Below are 16,437 nucleotides of genomic sequence, written 5' to 3'. Positions count from 1 at the left end.
GTAAAAAAATTATAGCAAATAAAGAAAATAGAAGGTAAAGTAGTGTAAACGTTAGTATCATTTATTTGATTGGCACCAGTGGACAAGATGTCCTAAGAGTAACCCATTTATATTGGTTTTACCTATGGCTTGTTGCAAACGGATGCCATGGAATAAAAAGTGCCACTGGAGGAGTATTCCTAGATACAAAACTAACTTTTGGGGAACATTTAAAACATGTATCTCTTAAGGCTGAAAAAACCACATCTGCACTAAGCAGGCTAGTGGCAAACGTTGGAGGACTTTTGCCTAGCAAGAGACGGCTCCTGATGTCCGCGGCAAATGCTGTCATGTTATATGGCAGCGAAATTTGGGCGGAAGCCCTAAAAAAAAGAAAACATAAGAAGTGGCTGGTGGCAGTTCAAAGAAAAGGGGCACTGAGAATTATCAGTGCTTATAGGACGGTTTCGAGGTCGTCGGCCCTGGTAATAGCAGGTGTTCCCCCCATTGACTTGGTGGCAATGGCCAGAAGAAGGACCTACCTGTTGAGGGAGTCTCTAGGTAGTACCGACGCCAAAAAGAGAGCGATTGCTCGGCTGGCACAAGATTGGAGAGCCTGCTGGGCCAATGACCGCCATGGGCGATGGACGGCAAAATTAATTGTTGACCCGGTGATTTGGGCAGAAAGGAAACATGGAGCGGTGGATTATTACCTCACACAATTCCTTACTGGCCACGGGTATTTCACAGGATTCCTTGAAAAAATAAGGAAAAGGCCGTCTGGGGCGTGTATTTACGGGGACTCGGACTCGGATGACGTCCTGCACACCTTTTTTGAGTGTACACGATGGGTACAAGAAAGGAGAAGCTTGCAGGAAGTCACCGGTCCGACAGCTCCGGACAGTATCGTCGGACGGATGCTGGAAGATAAGGAAGCTTGGGCAAATTTTTCTTCCATTGTTAAAAAAATACTAATAAGGAAAAAGAAGGACCTCGAATTATTGTAGGTAAGGTGGAAGAGTAAAAAAAAGAAGGAAAGCCAAGTATACGAGGCGCCATCCCGAAGTAATGCTGTTTGGCGGTTCCGGGATGGATATTTACGCCTGAAGGGGAGGGTTTTTTTTAGTGGGTTGAGCCCCACACACCCGACAGATCGTCGGAAGGTGCCTTTGGCATTTTCCCCCTCGAAAAAAAAAGCAGGGATGCTAAGCCTCTTAATAACAATGTTGGAACTTTCTCTTACTGTTACCATAATTCTAATTTATGAATTTTATCAAAAATAAAGGTATAAAAATTTAGCTCAGAACTCTCAAAATAATTGCTTTAGAAAAATGTACGCAATAAAAAAAGTGTAGGTATATGTACGTCAGAGCAGTTTGCAATAAATTGCGAAGAAATGAGTTTTATTGCCATATGGCAAGAAAGGCCTTGACTGGAGCGTTGGTCACCATGAAAGTTCTGATTCTATAACTATTTAATACTAATTATTTCATGGATTATTGTTGTTTAGATAGATTGACGGTTATAAATTTTTCCACGGCAGTTGTATGATATATTATCAGATTAGGCACTAAAAATTCTATGTGAAAAATCTATTAAATGATCAACATATTTATTAGTTTATCTTATTAATGCTTAAAGGCAAAAGGAAATTAGTTAAATTTGTATGATTTCAGCGATAAAGGAAAAAGAAAAAATCACAATCGCTTAGTTGTGGGTGACCATATTGTTGTTTTCATGATGGATTGCCTTGTAATAAAAATTTATTTCCAAAAATTAATAAAAATTATAAATAAACATGTAGTTGAAGAAGCAATTGGTTATTTAAAAATTGATGATATTAGGAAAGTTATGAACGATTCGGATAGTAACCTTATTCTAGTAACACCCTAAATTCTTGATCAGAGCTTTTTTGACTAGGGGCTTTGAGGCTGTGATGTCACAGTTTAAGCACTCCCCTCGTCTATGAGACGCAATTCAGTTAATGAAAAATGAGGATATTACTTTATCAAAGGCATTATGTGGCAAGTTTTGGAAAGAAGTGAAGCGCTATCATCATTACTTTAAAATTACTCCAAACAATTGAAGGCATTATAACCACACTTACTTTAAACTTTAAAAGAAACATGTAAGAATTTATGTTTAGTTTACTGTGAGAAAATGGAAACCTTAAGAGTGTTATCTCAAAAATAAAATAATAATAATGCGAAGAAATGGACATCGCTTACTCTTAAAGTTTCAATATATTCTTTTGGTAAGATATGATCCATGATAACAAGGCCCTGGCCCAACTTCACATAAAGTCCACCGTTGCGTAAGCACCCTTCCAGTATAAGTTGTGCACACTGTTTGTGCACTCTCTCTAGCATTTCGACGTAGTGGACATTATCCTCTGTCAAGCCGTACATGGACCACATGTACTTGAACGAGATTTTCGTTGCTATGTATGACGATCTAGTTTAAAACAGAAAGAAAAAATAAAATTGTAATTAAGAATTTTGTTTTAAGAAGCAAAATAATAATATAATGAAATGGAATAGCAACTATGTTCATAACAATATTACTCACCTTTAAATAAATGGCAACAGAGTTTATATTAGATAGTATTTTTATTGAAAGGTACCGAATAAAAAAGGTACATACATAAGGTAAAAATGTGGTTAGTTCTACAGTGCTGATATGATAATATCGCTGATTTTATTTGTCGTAACAGCCACGTTTAATTAGTCAGTAAACGTAATGTGACAGCGAAACGTAGTTGAAGAAGAATTCTCGTCACCAAACTGATTATGAACCTCTGATGATGGACTAAGTTCAAAAGTGTTCAGGGATACAACAAACATGCATGCTGCAACGGATAAAACAAGTGGAATGTATAGCAGTCAGTTATCTTATTAGAAATCTCTTCTTTTATTTTAAGATCATCACCAAACAGTTCCATATAATTAATTGATTAATATATGATATTTGGAAAAGCTTTCCACACCGGACAATAAGACGACCATCTGTCGAACCTTGTGTAATAAGAAGTTTAACTCTAAAGAGAAGTGTTGCAAGTTTAGATGAAGTGAAAAAAATGGAACAGTGCAGTATCAAATTCTTTTGGTTTACATGTCAATGAATAAATAAATATGAGTTTTGAATTGATTTAGTGTACTAAATTAACTTTTGTGCTGACACCTTTTTCCCACAAAGGTCCACTACGGCATAGCAGTCCTCAGAGACTGTTTAAAATATTGCAACTAATTTGCTTTACCAACTCAATAAGGGTATAATCTATTGCAGTTTTGTTTGTTTTCTTTTTCTACTGAGGTGCATAATGGAACTCAACATAAACAAGTTATGTAGTAAAAATTTAAAATAAAAACAAATATCGCTGATTGTATCAAGCAGTTAATAACTTAATTTTCTATGAACACACGAGTATAGTTTACTATGAGATGGTTATTAGAAGAAGAATTGGTAAAATTTATAATTTATATTTACCTGAAAAATCTACCTATACCTCCTACGGTCACCTTCAGAAATCTGCGCTCAGGAACTGGCAAACTGTAGTAACAATAAGCAGCTCCTCCAAAACTGGAAAGTGCCACACTTAGGCCTAATTTAGTCCACTTTTGTCTGGATGACTTGATTTGATCTATACCCTTGTTTAAACTAATATTACTAAAGCTTTCAAATTTAATTCTGATATGTCTTCTACCGATTAGAGCCATAGCGATGGTGATGGCACTAAGTAGAAAGTGGGCAAAGTGAAGAAAGTACCGTCAATTACTTTCACCAACTAAAAACTCATTGTCCACACTTACCCCACTTAAGTGACGTTCAATAACCTTCTGCATTTCAACTGTTACTTGAAGCACATCAATGATAAGGGATTGTCTAAACGAAAATGAATGAAATATGTAAAAAAGAAAAATTTAAATTGACAATAATTTTGCAACTTCAAGACCCAAATTTAGGTACAGAACCAAAGGATTAATTATGTAAAATAACTCTTTCTGAATAGATGGGGAAAAACTTTCCCATCACTAATGCCTCATTTTTCTAATTAAAAATTATTACAAACTAAAAAATGAAGTGGACAAAGTAGGGAATACAAACACTGCGTGCCCGTAAGGAATTTTAGCTGTGATTAGTGATAGGCTATATGAGCGGACTCGGTCCACTGGAACGAATCCGATGGTAGAACGAGTTGATTCAAATCTATTTTAAAAGAAGGTGATTCCGCCCCGCCCCAAAAAATTAAGGCAAATAAAATGTAAATATCTTTAACAAAAACTTACAGTTTAAAATGTTAAGTATAAGGGTTGATTAAACGCCAAAAGGTACACAAATCAGCTAGTACCCAACATTTCATTCATGCTTAGCTGATATAATTTAAGTAATTTTGCTGCATTAACTTTTTCTTCACATTTTTTTAGAAATTATTAGATGTCACAGGCCCTTATGCTGGCCATTTTCGTCTACAAAATATATGTTCAAGTAGCACTGTAGATTGACAGTAATATCAATTAATCTATAATAATCAAACTATTAATTACATGTTAGAAAGAAAACGTTATAAAAAATAAAAAAAAAATATGAGGCTAAAAAATTCAAAACCTTTTTTTAAAAAATGCTTATATCAACATACATCAATGATTTTGTTTATTTTATTTTATTTATTTTTTAAATCGTCGGTTCAAGTTCATTCTTCGATTAAAGTAATTGTTATTTTATGTAGCAGTCAAACGTTTATAATAATAGGTAATAATTATCTGGCTTTATCGCAAATAATATAGTTTTCTTCAATTACACTCTCAATGTAGCTGTTCTTCTCACAATGTTGTATATATGTAATATAAAATAAATAAGATATGCATATTTTTAGGGCAGCTAATTATTCCAGTATTTTACTGTAAGTAAAATTAGGGAGACTAAATTAAATTACAATTTATTGAGAAATGAATAATTGTTGAATAATCTACTTGTTATTAACTGTGAGTTATTTGTGCTCACGAATATTTCGGTAAGACGAATTCAAGACTGAAATATTCTGTTAAATCCGTGATTCAAATTTAAACAGTAGCTGACTCTAACTTTGTTTTTCTCTACTTTAACATGCATGTATAAGATGTGACAACTTCAGAATAAAGGGCATATTAAAGATAAATCAGAAGCATAATTTGAAATGGAGTTAAAATAAAGTACCTATTTAAAAACGAAGATATATAATACATTTTATCATAATTATAACAAAATAATATTATGAATGATCTGGCCAGCATAAGGGTCTGTGACATCTAATAATTTCTAAAAAAATGTGAAGAAAAAGTTAATGCAGCAAAATTACTTAAATTATATCAGCTAAGCATGAATGAAATGTTGGGTACTAGCTGATTTGTGTACCTTTTGGCGTTTAATCAACCCTTATACTTAACATTTTAAACTGTAAGTTTTTGTTAAAGAGATTTTTGTACCTTTTGGATAGATTTTCATTTTTGTCTATTTTACAAAGTTACTTATCTGCTTCACAGATTTTTTTAAAATTTAGAATAAGCAATTCTATCATTGTAACCTGATAAGGTGTTAAGTCGGAACCATAACTACCATTGGAGAGATCTTTTTAAAGAATGATTATAGTTGCCATCCTCAATAACAATTTTTTTGAGAAAGCGTTTTGAATAAAATAGGAAGGTATTTGTACGTAAAAAGCAAAATTAAACTACGATTTCAGTACTTCCTCTTAAGAGGAGTAAGAAAAATAAACTGCGATTACAGTACTTCTCCCAAAAAGGCAAAGATTTTAAATCGAACGACAATTCATTAATGTAAATAGGTTCACCCATTGATAATTTTAACGATTGCAGTACTTCCTCTTAGTAGGTGCAAGAGCTTATTGACACTTCACAGCCACGTAGAGGAGCTTTAACCACTTATTCGAGCTGAATTTTATCAAAATCGGACTAAGCGTTATGGAAATATTGGAAATAATAGTTTTAGAAAGGGCCTTACTTGGGTGGGGCAAACTCCCCTCCTTTTGAAGCATAGCGTCGAGACTTTTAAAGTGCAAATCTGTACAAAATTTCCATTTAAATGACACTTCAATCATGAAAATCGGTTCACGTGTCGATAATTTGAAACGATTGTATACTTCCCCATAACTAGTGTAAGAGCAGATCGTCGCTTTAATGTTACGTAGAGGAGCCCTAACTCTATCATCCTACCAAATTATTTCAAAATCGGGCTAAGATTTACAGAGTAATTAGTAATAATAATTTTGGAGGGGGCCTTACATAAAGGGGGCTAACTCCTCTCCTATTCGATGTACAGCGTCGAGACCCCCAAAAGGCACATCTACATAAAATTCCGAATCGAATGACACCTCATACATGAAAATCGGTTCGTGCGTTTAGGCGCTTCGCAGTTTACAAAAAAGGTAACAACAAGAAGAAGAAGAAGAAGAACAACAACAATTTTTGAAAATGTAGTTTTTGTGCATTTTTCGCATCGTTTTTCTCGAAAACTAATTAATCTATGTTATTACGAAAAAATTACAGTTATAAAGGAGGATTTGCCCTATATTATAAAGAAAATTTGGGAATTTTACCTTTTATAGAAAAAGAGAAAAAAATTGTCAAAGTTAGGTGTTTTTCAACATTACGCTTTTTCGTGCAGTTTTTGACGATCAACCCTTATACAACTGTCCTACCGGACAGTTTTAATTTGAGGCGCTCAACACAATAGTGGCCCAACCCTTCTGAAGTACTTATTAAAACTGTCCTAATAAGGGTTTTCCTAATTTTACAGAATTTCATGACCCAACAAATTTTCAACCCTTTATATCTTCTACCTTTTTAGATCTGTGCACAAAATAACAATCGTTTATCATTGAGAAATACAAAGTGTACAAGAGAACAAAATTCCATACCAATACGTGGTTCAAAGTGGGAGATATAATACGGCCATAATTTTGCAGAATTTCATGACCCAAAAAATGTTCAACCCTTTATATCTTCTAAAATTATAGATCTGTGCACAAAATAACTATAGATTATAATTGAGAAAAACGAAGTGTACAAGAGAACAAAATTCCATACCAATACGTGGTTCACAGTGGGAGATATAAAACGGCCACAATTTTACAGAATTTCATGACCCAAAAAATTTTCAACCCTTTATATCTTCTAAAATTATAGATCTGTGCACAAAATAACTATAGATTATAATTGAGAAAAACAAAGTGTACAAGAGAAGAAAATTTAATACGAATACGTGGTTTACGGTAGGAGATATAGAACGGCCATAATTTTACAGAATTTCATGACCCAAAAAATTTTCAACCCATTATATCTTCTACATTTTTAGATCTGTGCACAAAATAACAATCGTTTATAATTGAGAAATACAAAGTGTACAAATGAACAAAATTCCATAATAATGTGGTTCACAGTGGGAGATATAGAACGGCAACAATTTACAGAATTTCATGACCCAAAAAATTTTTAACCCATTATATCTTCTACCTTTTTAGATCTGTGCACAAAATAACAATCGTTTATAATTGAGAAATACAAAGTGTACAAGAGAATAAAATTCCATACCAATACGTGGTTCACAGTGGGAGATATAGAACGGCCATAATTTTACAGAATTTCATGACCCAAAAAATGTACAACCCTTTATATCTCCTACAATTATAGATCTGTGCACAAAATAACTATATATTATAATTGAGAAAAACAAAGTGTATAAGTGAACAAAATTCCATATCAATACGTGGTTTACAGTGGATGATATAGAACGGCCACAATTTTACAGAATTTCATGACCCAAATAATTTTCAACCCTTTATATCTTCTACATTTTTAGATCTGTGAACAATCTATAGCTTATAATTAAGAAATACAAAGTGTATAAGAGAACAAAATTCCATATCAATACGTGGTTCACAGTGGGAGATATAGAACGGCCACAATTTTACAGAATTTCATGACCCAAAAAATTTTCAACCCTTTATATCTTCTACCTTTTTAGATCTGTGAACAAACTAACTATAGCTTATAATTGAGAAAAACCAAGTGTAAAAGAGAACAAAATTCCATATCAATACGTGGTTCACAGTGGGAGATATAGAACGGCCATAATTTTACAGAATTTCATGACCCAAAAATTTTCCACCCTTTATATCTTCTACCTTTTTAGATCTGTACACAAAATAACTATAGTTTATAATTCAGAAAAACCAAGTGTACAAGAGAACAAAATTCCATATCAATACGTGGTTCACAGTGGGAGATATAGAATGTCCATAATTTTACAGAATTTCATGACCCAAAAAATTTTTAACCCTATATATCTTCTAAAATTATAGATCTGTGCACAAAATAACAATAGATTATAATTGAGAAAAACAAAGTGTACAAGAGAAGCAAATTTCATACGAATACGTGGTTCACGGTGGAAGATATAGAACGGCCATAATTTACAGAATTTCATGACCCAACAAATTTTCAACCCTTTATATCTTCTACCTTTTTAGATCTGTGCACAAAATAACAATCGTTTATCATTGAGAAATACAAAGTGTACAAAAGAACCAAATTCCATAATAATTTGGTTCGCAGTGGGAGATATAGAACGGCAACAATTTATAGAATTTCATGACCCAAAAATTTTTTAACCCATTATATCTTCCACCTTTTTAGATGTGTGCACAAAATAACAATCGTTTATAATTGAGAAACAGTGGAAGATATAGAACGGCCACAATTTTACAGAATTTCATGACCCAAATAATTTTCAACCCTTTATATCTTCTTCCTTTTTAGATCTTTGAACAAACTAACTATAGCTTATAATTGAGAAATACAAAGTGTATAAGAGAACAAAATTCCATATCAATACGTGGTTCACAGTGGGAGATATAGAATGTCCATAATTTTACAGAATTTCATGACCCAAAAAATTTTTAACCCTATATATCTTCTAAAATTATAGATCTGTGCACAAAATAACAATAGATTATAATTGAGAAAAACAAAGTGTACAAGAGAAGCAAATTTCATACGAATACGTGGTTCACGGTGGAAGATATAGAACGGCCATAATTTACAGAATTTCATGACCCAACAAATTTTCAACCCTTTATATCTTCTACCTTTTTAGATCTGTGCACAAAATAACAATCGTTTATCATTGAGAAATACAAAGTGTACAAAAGAACCAAATTCCATAATAATGTGGTTCGCAGTGGGAGATATAGAACGGCAACAATTTATAGAATTTCATGACCCAAAAATTTTTTAACCCATTATATCTTCCACCTTTTTAGATGTGTGCACAAAATAACAATCGTTTATAATTGAGAAACAGTGGAAGATATAGAACGGCCACAATTTTACAGAATTTCATGACCCAAATAATTTTCAACCCTTTATATCTTCTTCCTTTTTAGATCTTTGAACAAACTAACTATAGCTTATAATTGAGAAATACAAAGTGTATAAGAGAACAAAATTCCATATCAATACGTGGTTCACAGTGGGAGATATAGAATGTCCATAATTTTACAGAATTTCATGACCCAAAAAATTTTTAACCCTATATATCTTCTAAAATTATAGATCTGTGCACAAAATAACAATAGATTATAATTGAGAAAAACAAAGTGTACAAGAAAAGCAAATTTCATACGAATACGTGGTTCACGGTGGAAGATATAGAACGGCCATAATTTACAGAATTTCATGACCCAACAAATTTTCAACCCTTTATATCTTCTACCTTTTTAGATCTGTGCACAAAATAACAATCGTTTATCATTGAGAAATACAAAGTGTACAAAAGAACCAAATTCCATAATAATGTGGTTCGCAGTGGGAGATATAGAACGGCAACAATTTATAGAATTTCATGACCCAAAAATTTTTTAACCCATTATATCTTCCACCTTTTTAGATGTGTGCACAAAATAACAATCGTTTATAATTGAGAAACAGTGGAAGATATACCGGACAGTTGTATAAGGGTTGACCATCAAAAACTGCACGAAAAAGCGTAATGTTGAAAAACACCCAACTTTGACAATTTTTTTCTCTTTTTCTATAAAAGATAAAATTCCCAAATTTTCTTTAAAATATAGGGCAAACCCTCCTTTATAGCTGTAATTTTTTTGCAACAACCCACATCTAATAGGTATCGAGAAAAAAGTTGCCAAAAATGAGCAAAAACGGCATTTTCAGAAAATGTTCTTGTTCTTGTTGTTCTTGTTCTTCTTGTTACCTTTTTTGTAAACAACGTAGCGCCTAAACGCGTGAACCAATTTTCATGAATGAGGTGTCATTCGATTCGGAATTTTATGTAGATGTGCCTTTTGGGGGTCTCGGCCCTGTACATTGAATGGGAGAGGAGTTTGCCCCCTTTATGTAAGGCCCTCTCCAAAATTATTATTACTAATTACTCTGTAAATCTTGGCCCGATTTTGATAAAATTTGGTAGGATGATAGGGTTAGGGCTCCCCTACCTAACAATAAAGCGACGATCTGCTCTTACACTTGTTAAGGGGAAGTATAGCAATCGTTTCAAATTATCGACACGTGAACCGATTTTCATGAATGAAGTGTCATTCGAATCGAAATTTTGTACAGATTTGCACTTTGAAAGTCTCGATGCTGTGCCTTATAAGGAGAGGAGTTTGCCTCACCCAAATAAGGCCCTTTCTAAAACTATTACCAATATTTCTATAACCCTTAGTCCGATTTTTATAAAATTTAGCAAGAAGAAGCGGTAAAAGCTCCTCTACGTGGCTGTGAAGTGCCATCATGCTCTTACTCCTACCAAGAGGAAGTACTGCAATCGTTAAAATAATCAATGAGTGAACCGATTTACATCAATGAATTGCCGTTCGATTCAAAATCTTTGTCTGTATTCGCAGTTTATTTTTCTTACTCCTCTTAAAAGGAAGTACTGAAATCGCAGTTTAATTTTTCTATTTACGTACAAATACCTTCCTATTTTATTCAAAACGCTTTTTCAAAAAAATTGTTATTGAGGATGGTTTGTGGACCGCAACTATAATCATTCTTTAAAAAGATCTCTTCAGTGGTAGTTACGGTTCCGACTTAACACCTTATCAGGTTATAATGATAGTATTGCTTATTCCAAATTTTAAAAAAATCTGTAAAGCAGATATGTAACTATACAAAATAGACAAAAAGGAAAATCTATCCAAAAAGTACAAAAATCTCCTTAACAAAAACTTACAGTTTAAAATGTTAAGTATAAGGGTTAATTAAACGCCAAAAGGTACACAAATCAGAAGTACCCAACATTTCATTAGTACTTCATTGATATTATTTAAGTAATTTTACTGCATTAATTTTCATTAACATTTTTTAGAATTATTAGATGTCACAGACCCTTATGCTGGCCACTTCATTAAAACTGTCCGGTAGGACAGTTGTATAAGGGTTGACCATCAAAAACTGCACGAAAAAGCGTAACGTTGAAAAACACCCAACTTTGACAATTTTTTTCTCTTTTTCTACAAAAGATAAAATTCCCAAATTTTCTTTAAAATATGGGGCAAACCCTCCTTTATAGCTGTAATTTATAATATTTTTTTGTTATAATTGTTATAAAATGTATATTATATCTTCGTTATTAAATAGGTACTTTATTTTAACTTTATTCCAAATTATTCTTATGATTTCTCTTTAATGTGCCCTTTATTCTGACACATATTCATGCTTGTTAAAGTAGAAAAAGACAAAGTTAGAGTCGGCTACTGTTTAAAAAATTTGAATCACGGAGGATCTAAAGCAATATTTCAGTCTTGAATTCGTCTCACCGAAATATTCGTGAGCACAGATAACACACAGTTACTAACAAGTAGATTATTCAACAATAATTATTCATTTCTCAATTTTAATTTAATTTAGTACCCTTAATTTTACTTATAGTAAAATGCTGGAATAATTAGCTGTCCTAAAAAGTATGCAAATTTTATTAAAATGCATATATATAGATAAAAAGATATTACAGTCAATCAATTTAATTTAAATGGTGTGCTACTTGAACAAATATATTGTAGATGAAAATGGCCAGCATAAGGGTCTGTGACATCTAATAATTCTAAAAAATGTTAATGAAAATTAATGCAGTAAAATTACTTAAATAATATCAATGAAGTACTAATGAAATGTTGGGTACTTCTGATTTGTGTACCTTTTGGCGTTTAATTAACCCTTATACTTAACATTTTAAACTGTAAGTTTTTGTTAAGGAGATACAAAGTGTATAAGTGAACAAAATTCCATATCAATAAAATACGTGGTTCACAGTGGAAGATATAGAACGGCCACAATTTTACAGAATTTCATGACCCAAATAATTTTCAACCCTTTATATCTTCTTCCTTTTTAGATCTTTGAACAAACTAACTATAGCTTATAATTGAGAAATACAAAGTGTATAAGAGAACAAAATTCCATATCAATACGTGGTTCACAGTGGGAGATATAGAACGGCCATAATTTTACAGAATTTCATGACCCAAAAAATGTACAACCCTTTATATTTCCTACAATTATAGATCTGTGCACAAAATAACTATATATTATAATTGAGAAAAACAAGGTGTATAAGAGAAGCAAAATTTCATACGAATACGTGGTTCACAGTGGGAGATATAGAACGGCCATAATTTTACAGAATTTCATGACCCAAAAATTTTTTAACCCTATATATCTTCTACCTTTGTAGATCTGTGAACAATCTAAATATAGATTATAATTGAGAAAAACAAAGTGTACAAGAGAAGCAAATTTCATACGAATACGTGGTTCACAGTGGGAGATATAGAACGGCCATAATTTTACAGAATTTCATGACCCAAAAAAATTTCCACCCTTTATATCTTCTACCTTTTTAGATCTGTGCACAAAATAACTATAGTTTATAATTGAGAAAAAGAAAGTGTATAAGAGAAAAAAATTCCATATCAATACGTGGTTTACAGTGGGAGATATAAAACGGTCACAATTTTACAGAATTTCATGACCCAAAAAATTTTCAACTTTTTATATCTTCTAAAATTGTAGATCTGTGCACAAAATAACTATAGTTTATAATTGAGAAAAACAAAGTGTATAAGAGAAAAAATTCCATATCAATACGTGGTTTACAGTGGGAGATATAAAACGGTCACAATTTTACACAATTTCATGACCCAAAAAATTTTCAACTTTTTAAATCTTCTAAAATTGTAGATCTGTGCACAAAACAACTATAGTTTATAATTGAGAAATACAAAGTGTACAAGAGAACAAAATTCCATACCAATACGTGGTTCACAGTGGGAGATATAGAACGGCCATAATTTTACAGAATTTCATGACCCAAATAATTTTCAACCTTTTATATCTTCTACTTTTTTAGATCTGTGAACAAACTAATTATAGCTTATAATTGAGAAAAACCAAATGTATAAGAGAACAAACTTCCATATCAATACGTGGTTCACAGTGGGAGATATAGAACGGCCATAATTTTACAGAATTTCATGACCCAAAAATTTTCCACCCTTTATATCTTCTACCTTTTTAGATCTGTGCACAAAATAACTATAGTTTATAATTGAGAAAAACAAAGTGTATAAGAGGAAAAAATTCCATACCAATACGTGGTTCACAGTGGGAGATATAGAACGGCCATAATTTTACAGAATTTCGTGACCCAAATAATTTTCAACCCTTTATATCTTCTACTTTTTTAGATCTGTGAACAAACTAACTATAGCCTATAATTGAGAGAAACCAAGTGTATAAGAGAACAAACTTCCATATCAATACGTGGTTCACAGTGGGAGATATAGAACGGCCATAATTTTACAGAATTTCATGACCCAAAAATTTTCCACCCTTTATATCTTCTACCTTTTTAGATCTGTGCACAAAATAACAATCGTTTATAATTGAGAAATACAAAGTGTACAAATGAACAAAATTCCATAATAATGTGGTTCACAGTGGGAGATATAGAACGGCCATAATTTTACAGAATTTCATGACCCAAAAAATGTACAACCCTTTATATCTCCTACAATTATAGATCTGTGCACAAAATAACTATATATTATAATTGAGAAAAACAAAGTGTATAAGTGAACAAAATTCCATATCAATACGTGGTTTACAGTGGATGATATAGAACGGCCACAATTTTACAGAATTTCATGACCCAAATAATTTTCAACCCTTTATATCTTCTACCTTTTTAGATCTGTGAACAATCTAACTATAGCTTATAATTAAGAAATACAAAGTGTATAAGAGAACAAAATTCCATATCAATACGTGGTTCACAGTGGGAGATATAGAACGGCCACAATTTTACAGAATTTCATGACCCAAAAAATTTTCAACCCTTTATATCTTCTACCTTTTTAGATATGTGAACAAACTAACTATAGCTTATAATTGAGAAAAACCAAGTGTATAAGAGAACAAAATTCCATATCAATACGTGGTTCACAGTGGGAGATATAGAACGGCCATAATTTTACAGAATTTCATGACCCAAAAATTTTCCACCCTTTATATCTTCTACCTTTTTAGATCTGTACACAAAATAACTATAGTTTATAATTCAGAAAAACCAAGTGTACAAGAGAACAAAATTCCATATCAATACGTGGTTCACAGTGGGAGATATAGAATGTCCATAATTTTACAGAATTTCATGACCCAAAAAATTTTTAACCCTATATATCTTCTAAAATTATAGATCTGTGCACAAAATAACAATAGATTATAATTGAGAAAAACAAAGTGTACAAGAAAAGCAAATTTCATACGAATACGTGGTTCACGGTGGAAGATATAGAACGGCCATAATTTACAGAATTTCATGACCCAACAAATTTTCAACCCTTTATATCTTCTACCTTTTTAGATCTGTGCACAAAATAACAATCGTTTATCATTGAGAAATACAAAGTGTACAAAAGAACCAAATTCCATAATAATGTGGTTCGCAGTGGGAGATATAGAACGGCAAAAATTTATAGAATTTCATGACCCAAAAAATTTTTAACCCATTATATCTTCCACCTTTTTAGATGTGTGCACAAAATAACAATCGTTTATAATTGAGAAATACAAAGTGTATAAGTGAACAAAATTCCATATCAATAAAATACGTGGTTCACAGTGGAAGATATAGAACGGCCACAATTTTACAGAATTTCATGACCCAAATAATTTTCAACCCTTTATATCTTCTTCCTTTTTAGATCTTTGAACAAACTAACTATAGCTTATAATTGAGAAATACAAAGTGTATAAGAGAACAAAATTCCATATCAATACGTGGTTCACAGTGGGAGATATAGAACGGCCATAATTTTACACAATTTCATGACCCAAAAAATGTATAACCCTTTATATTTCCTACAATTATAGATCTGTGCACAAAATAACTATATATTATAATTGAGAAAAACAAGGTGTATAAGAGAACAAAATTCCATACCAATACGTGGTTCACAGTGGGAGATATAGAACGGCCATAATTTTACAGAATTTGATGACCCAAAAATTTTCCACCCTTTATATCTTCTACCTTTTTAGATCTGTGCACGAAATAACTATAGTTTATAATTGAGAAAAACAAAGTGTACAAGAGAACAAAATTCCATATCAATACGTGGTTCACAGTGAGAGATATAGAATGTCCATAATTTTACAGAATTTCATGACCCAAAAATTTTTTAACCCTATATATCTTCTACCTTTGTAGATCTGTGAACGATCTAAATATAGATTATAATTGAGAAAAACAAAGTGTACAAGAGAAGCAAATTTCATACGAATACGTGGTTCACAGTGGGAGATATAGAACGGCCATAATTTTACAGAATTTCATGACCCAAAAAATTTTCCACCCTTTATATCTTCTACCTTTTTAGATCTGTGCACAAAATAACTATAGTTTATAATTGAGAAAAAGAAAGTGTATAAGAGAAAAAAATTCCATATCAATACGTGGTTTACAGTGGGAGATATAAAACGGTCACAATTTTACAGAATTTCATGACCCAAAAAATTTTCAACTTTTTATATCTTATAAAATTGTAGATCTGTGCACAAAATAACTATAGTTTATAATTGAGAAAAACAAAGTGTATAAGAGAAAAAATTCCATATCAATACGTGGTTTACAGTGGGAGATATAAAACGGTCACAATTTTACAGAAATTCATGACCCAAAAAATTTTCAACTTTTTATATCTTCTAAAATTGTAGATCTGTGCACAAAACAACTATAGTTTATAATTGAGAAATACAAAGTGTACAAGAGAACAAAATTCCATACCAATACGTGGTTCACAGTGGGAGATATAGAACGGCCATAATTTTACAGAATTTCATGACCCAAATAATTTTCAACCTTTTATATCTTCTACTTTTTTAG

At 31.9% G+C, this 16,437-nt stretch overlaps 1 protein-coding gene across 14 annotated transcripts in view; it reads right to left on the bottom strand.

The window, feature by feature from the left end:
- Positions 1-16,437, bottom strand: part of Adck5 (aarF domain containing kinase 5) — a 49,504-nt gene that overhangs the window by 11,411 nt on the left and 21,656 nt on the right. For 7 of the 14 annotated variants that reach the window (XR_012455187.1, XR_012455189.1, XM_074117111.1 and 4 more), the window contains exons 1-2: positions 3,466-4,146; positions 2,208-2,433 (exon numbers count right to left, since the gene is read on the bottom strand). Coding sequence is in view for 11 of the 14 variants with exons in the window: in XM_074117111.1 (XP_073973212.1) it covers positions 2,208-2,433; positions 3,466-3,695 (456 nt within the window). In the remaining 3 variants the exon portion in view is untranslated. Of the gene's footprint in view, positions 1-2,207; positions 2,434-3,465; positions 4,153-16,437 lie in introns of those variants that run through there. The other 7 variants (XR_012455188.1, XM_074117109.1, XM_074117110.1 and 4 more) reach the window with 6 other exon arrangements.

This window comes from Rhodnius prolixus, unplaced genomic scaffold (assembly GCF_049639745.1).
Source record: "Rhodnius prolixus isolate KJV_2025 unplaced genomic scaffold, Rpr scaffold_2, whole genome shotgun sequence".
NCBI lineage: Eukaryota > Metazoa > Arthropoda > Insecta > Hemiptera > Reduviidae > Rhodnius > Rhodnius prolixus.
Note: the sequence above shows the minus strand (reverse complement) of the source record. Positions and strands in the feature narration are given on the sequence as shown.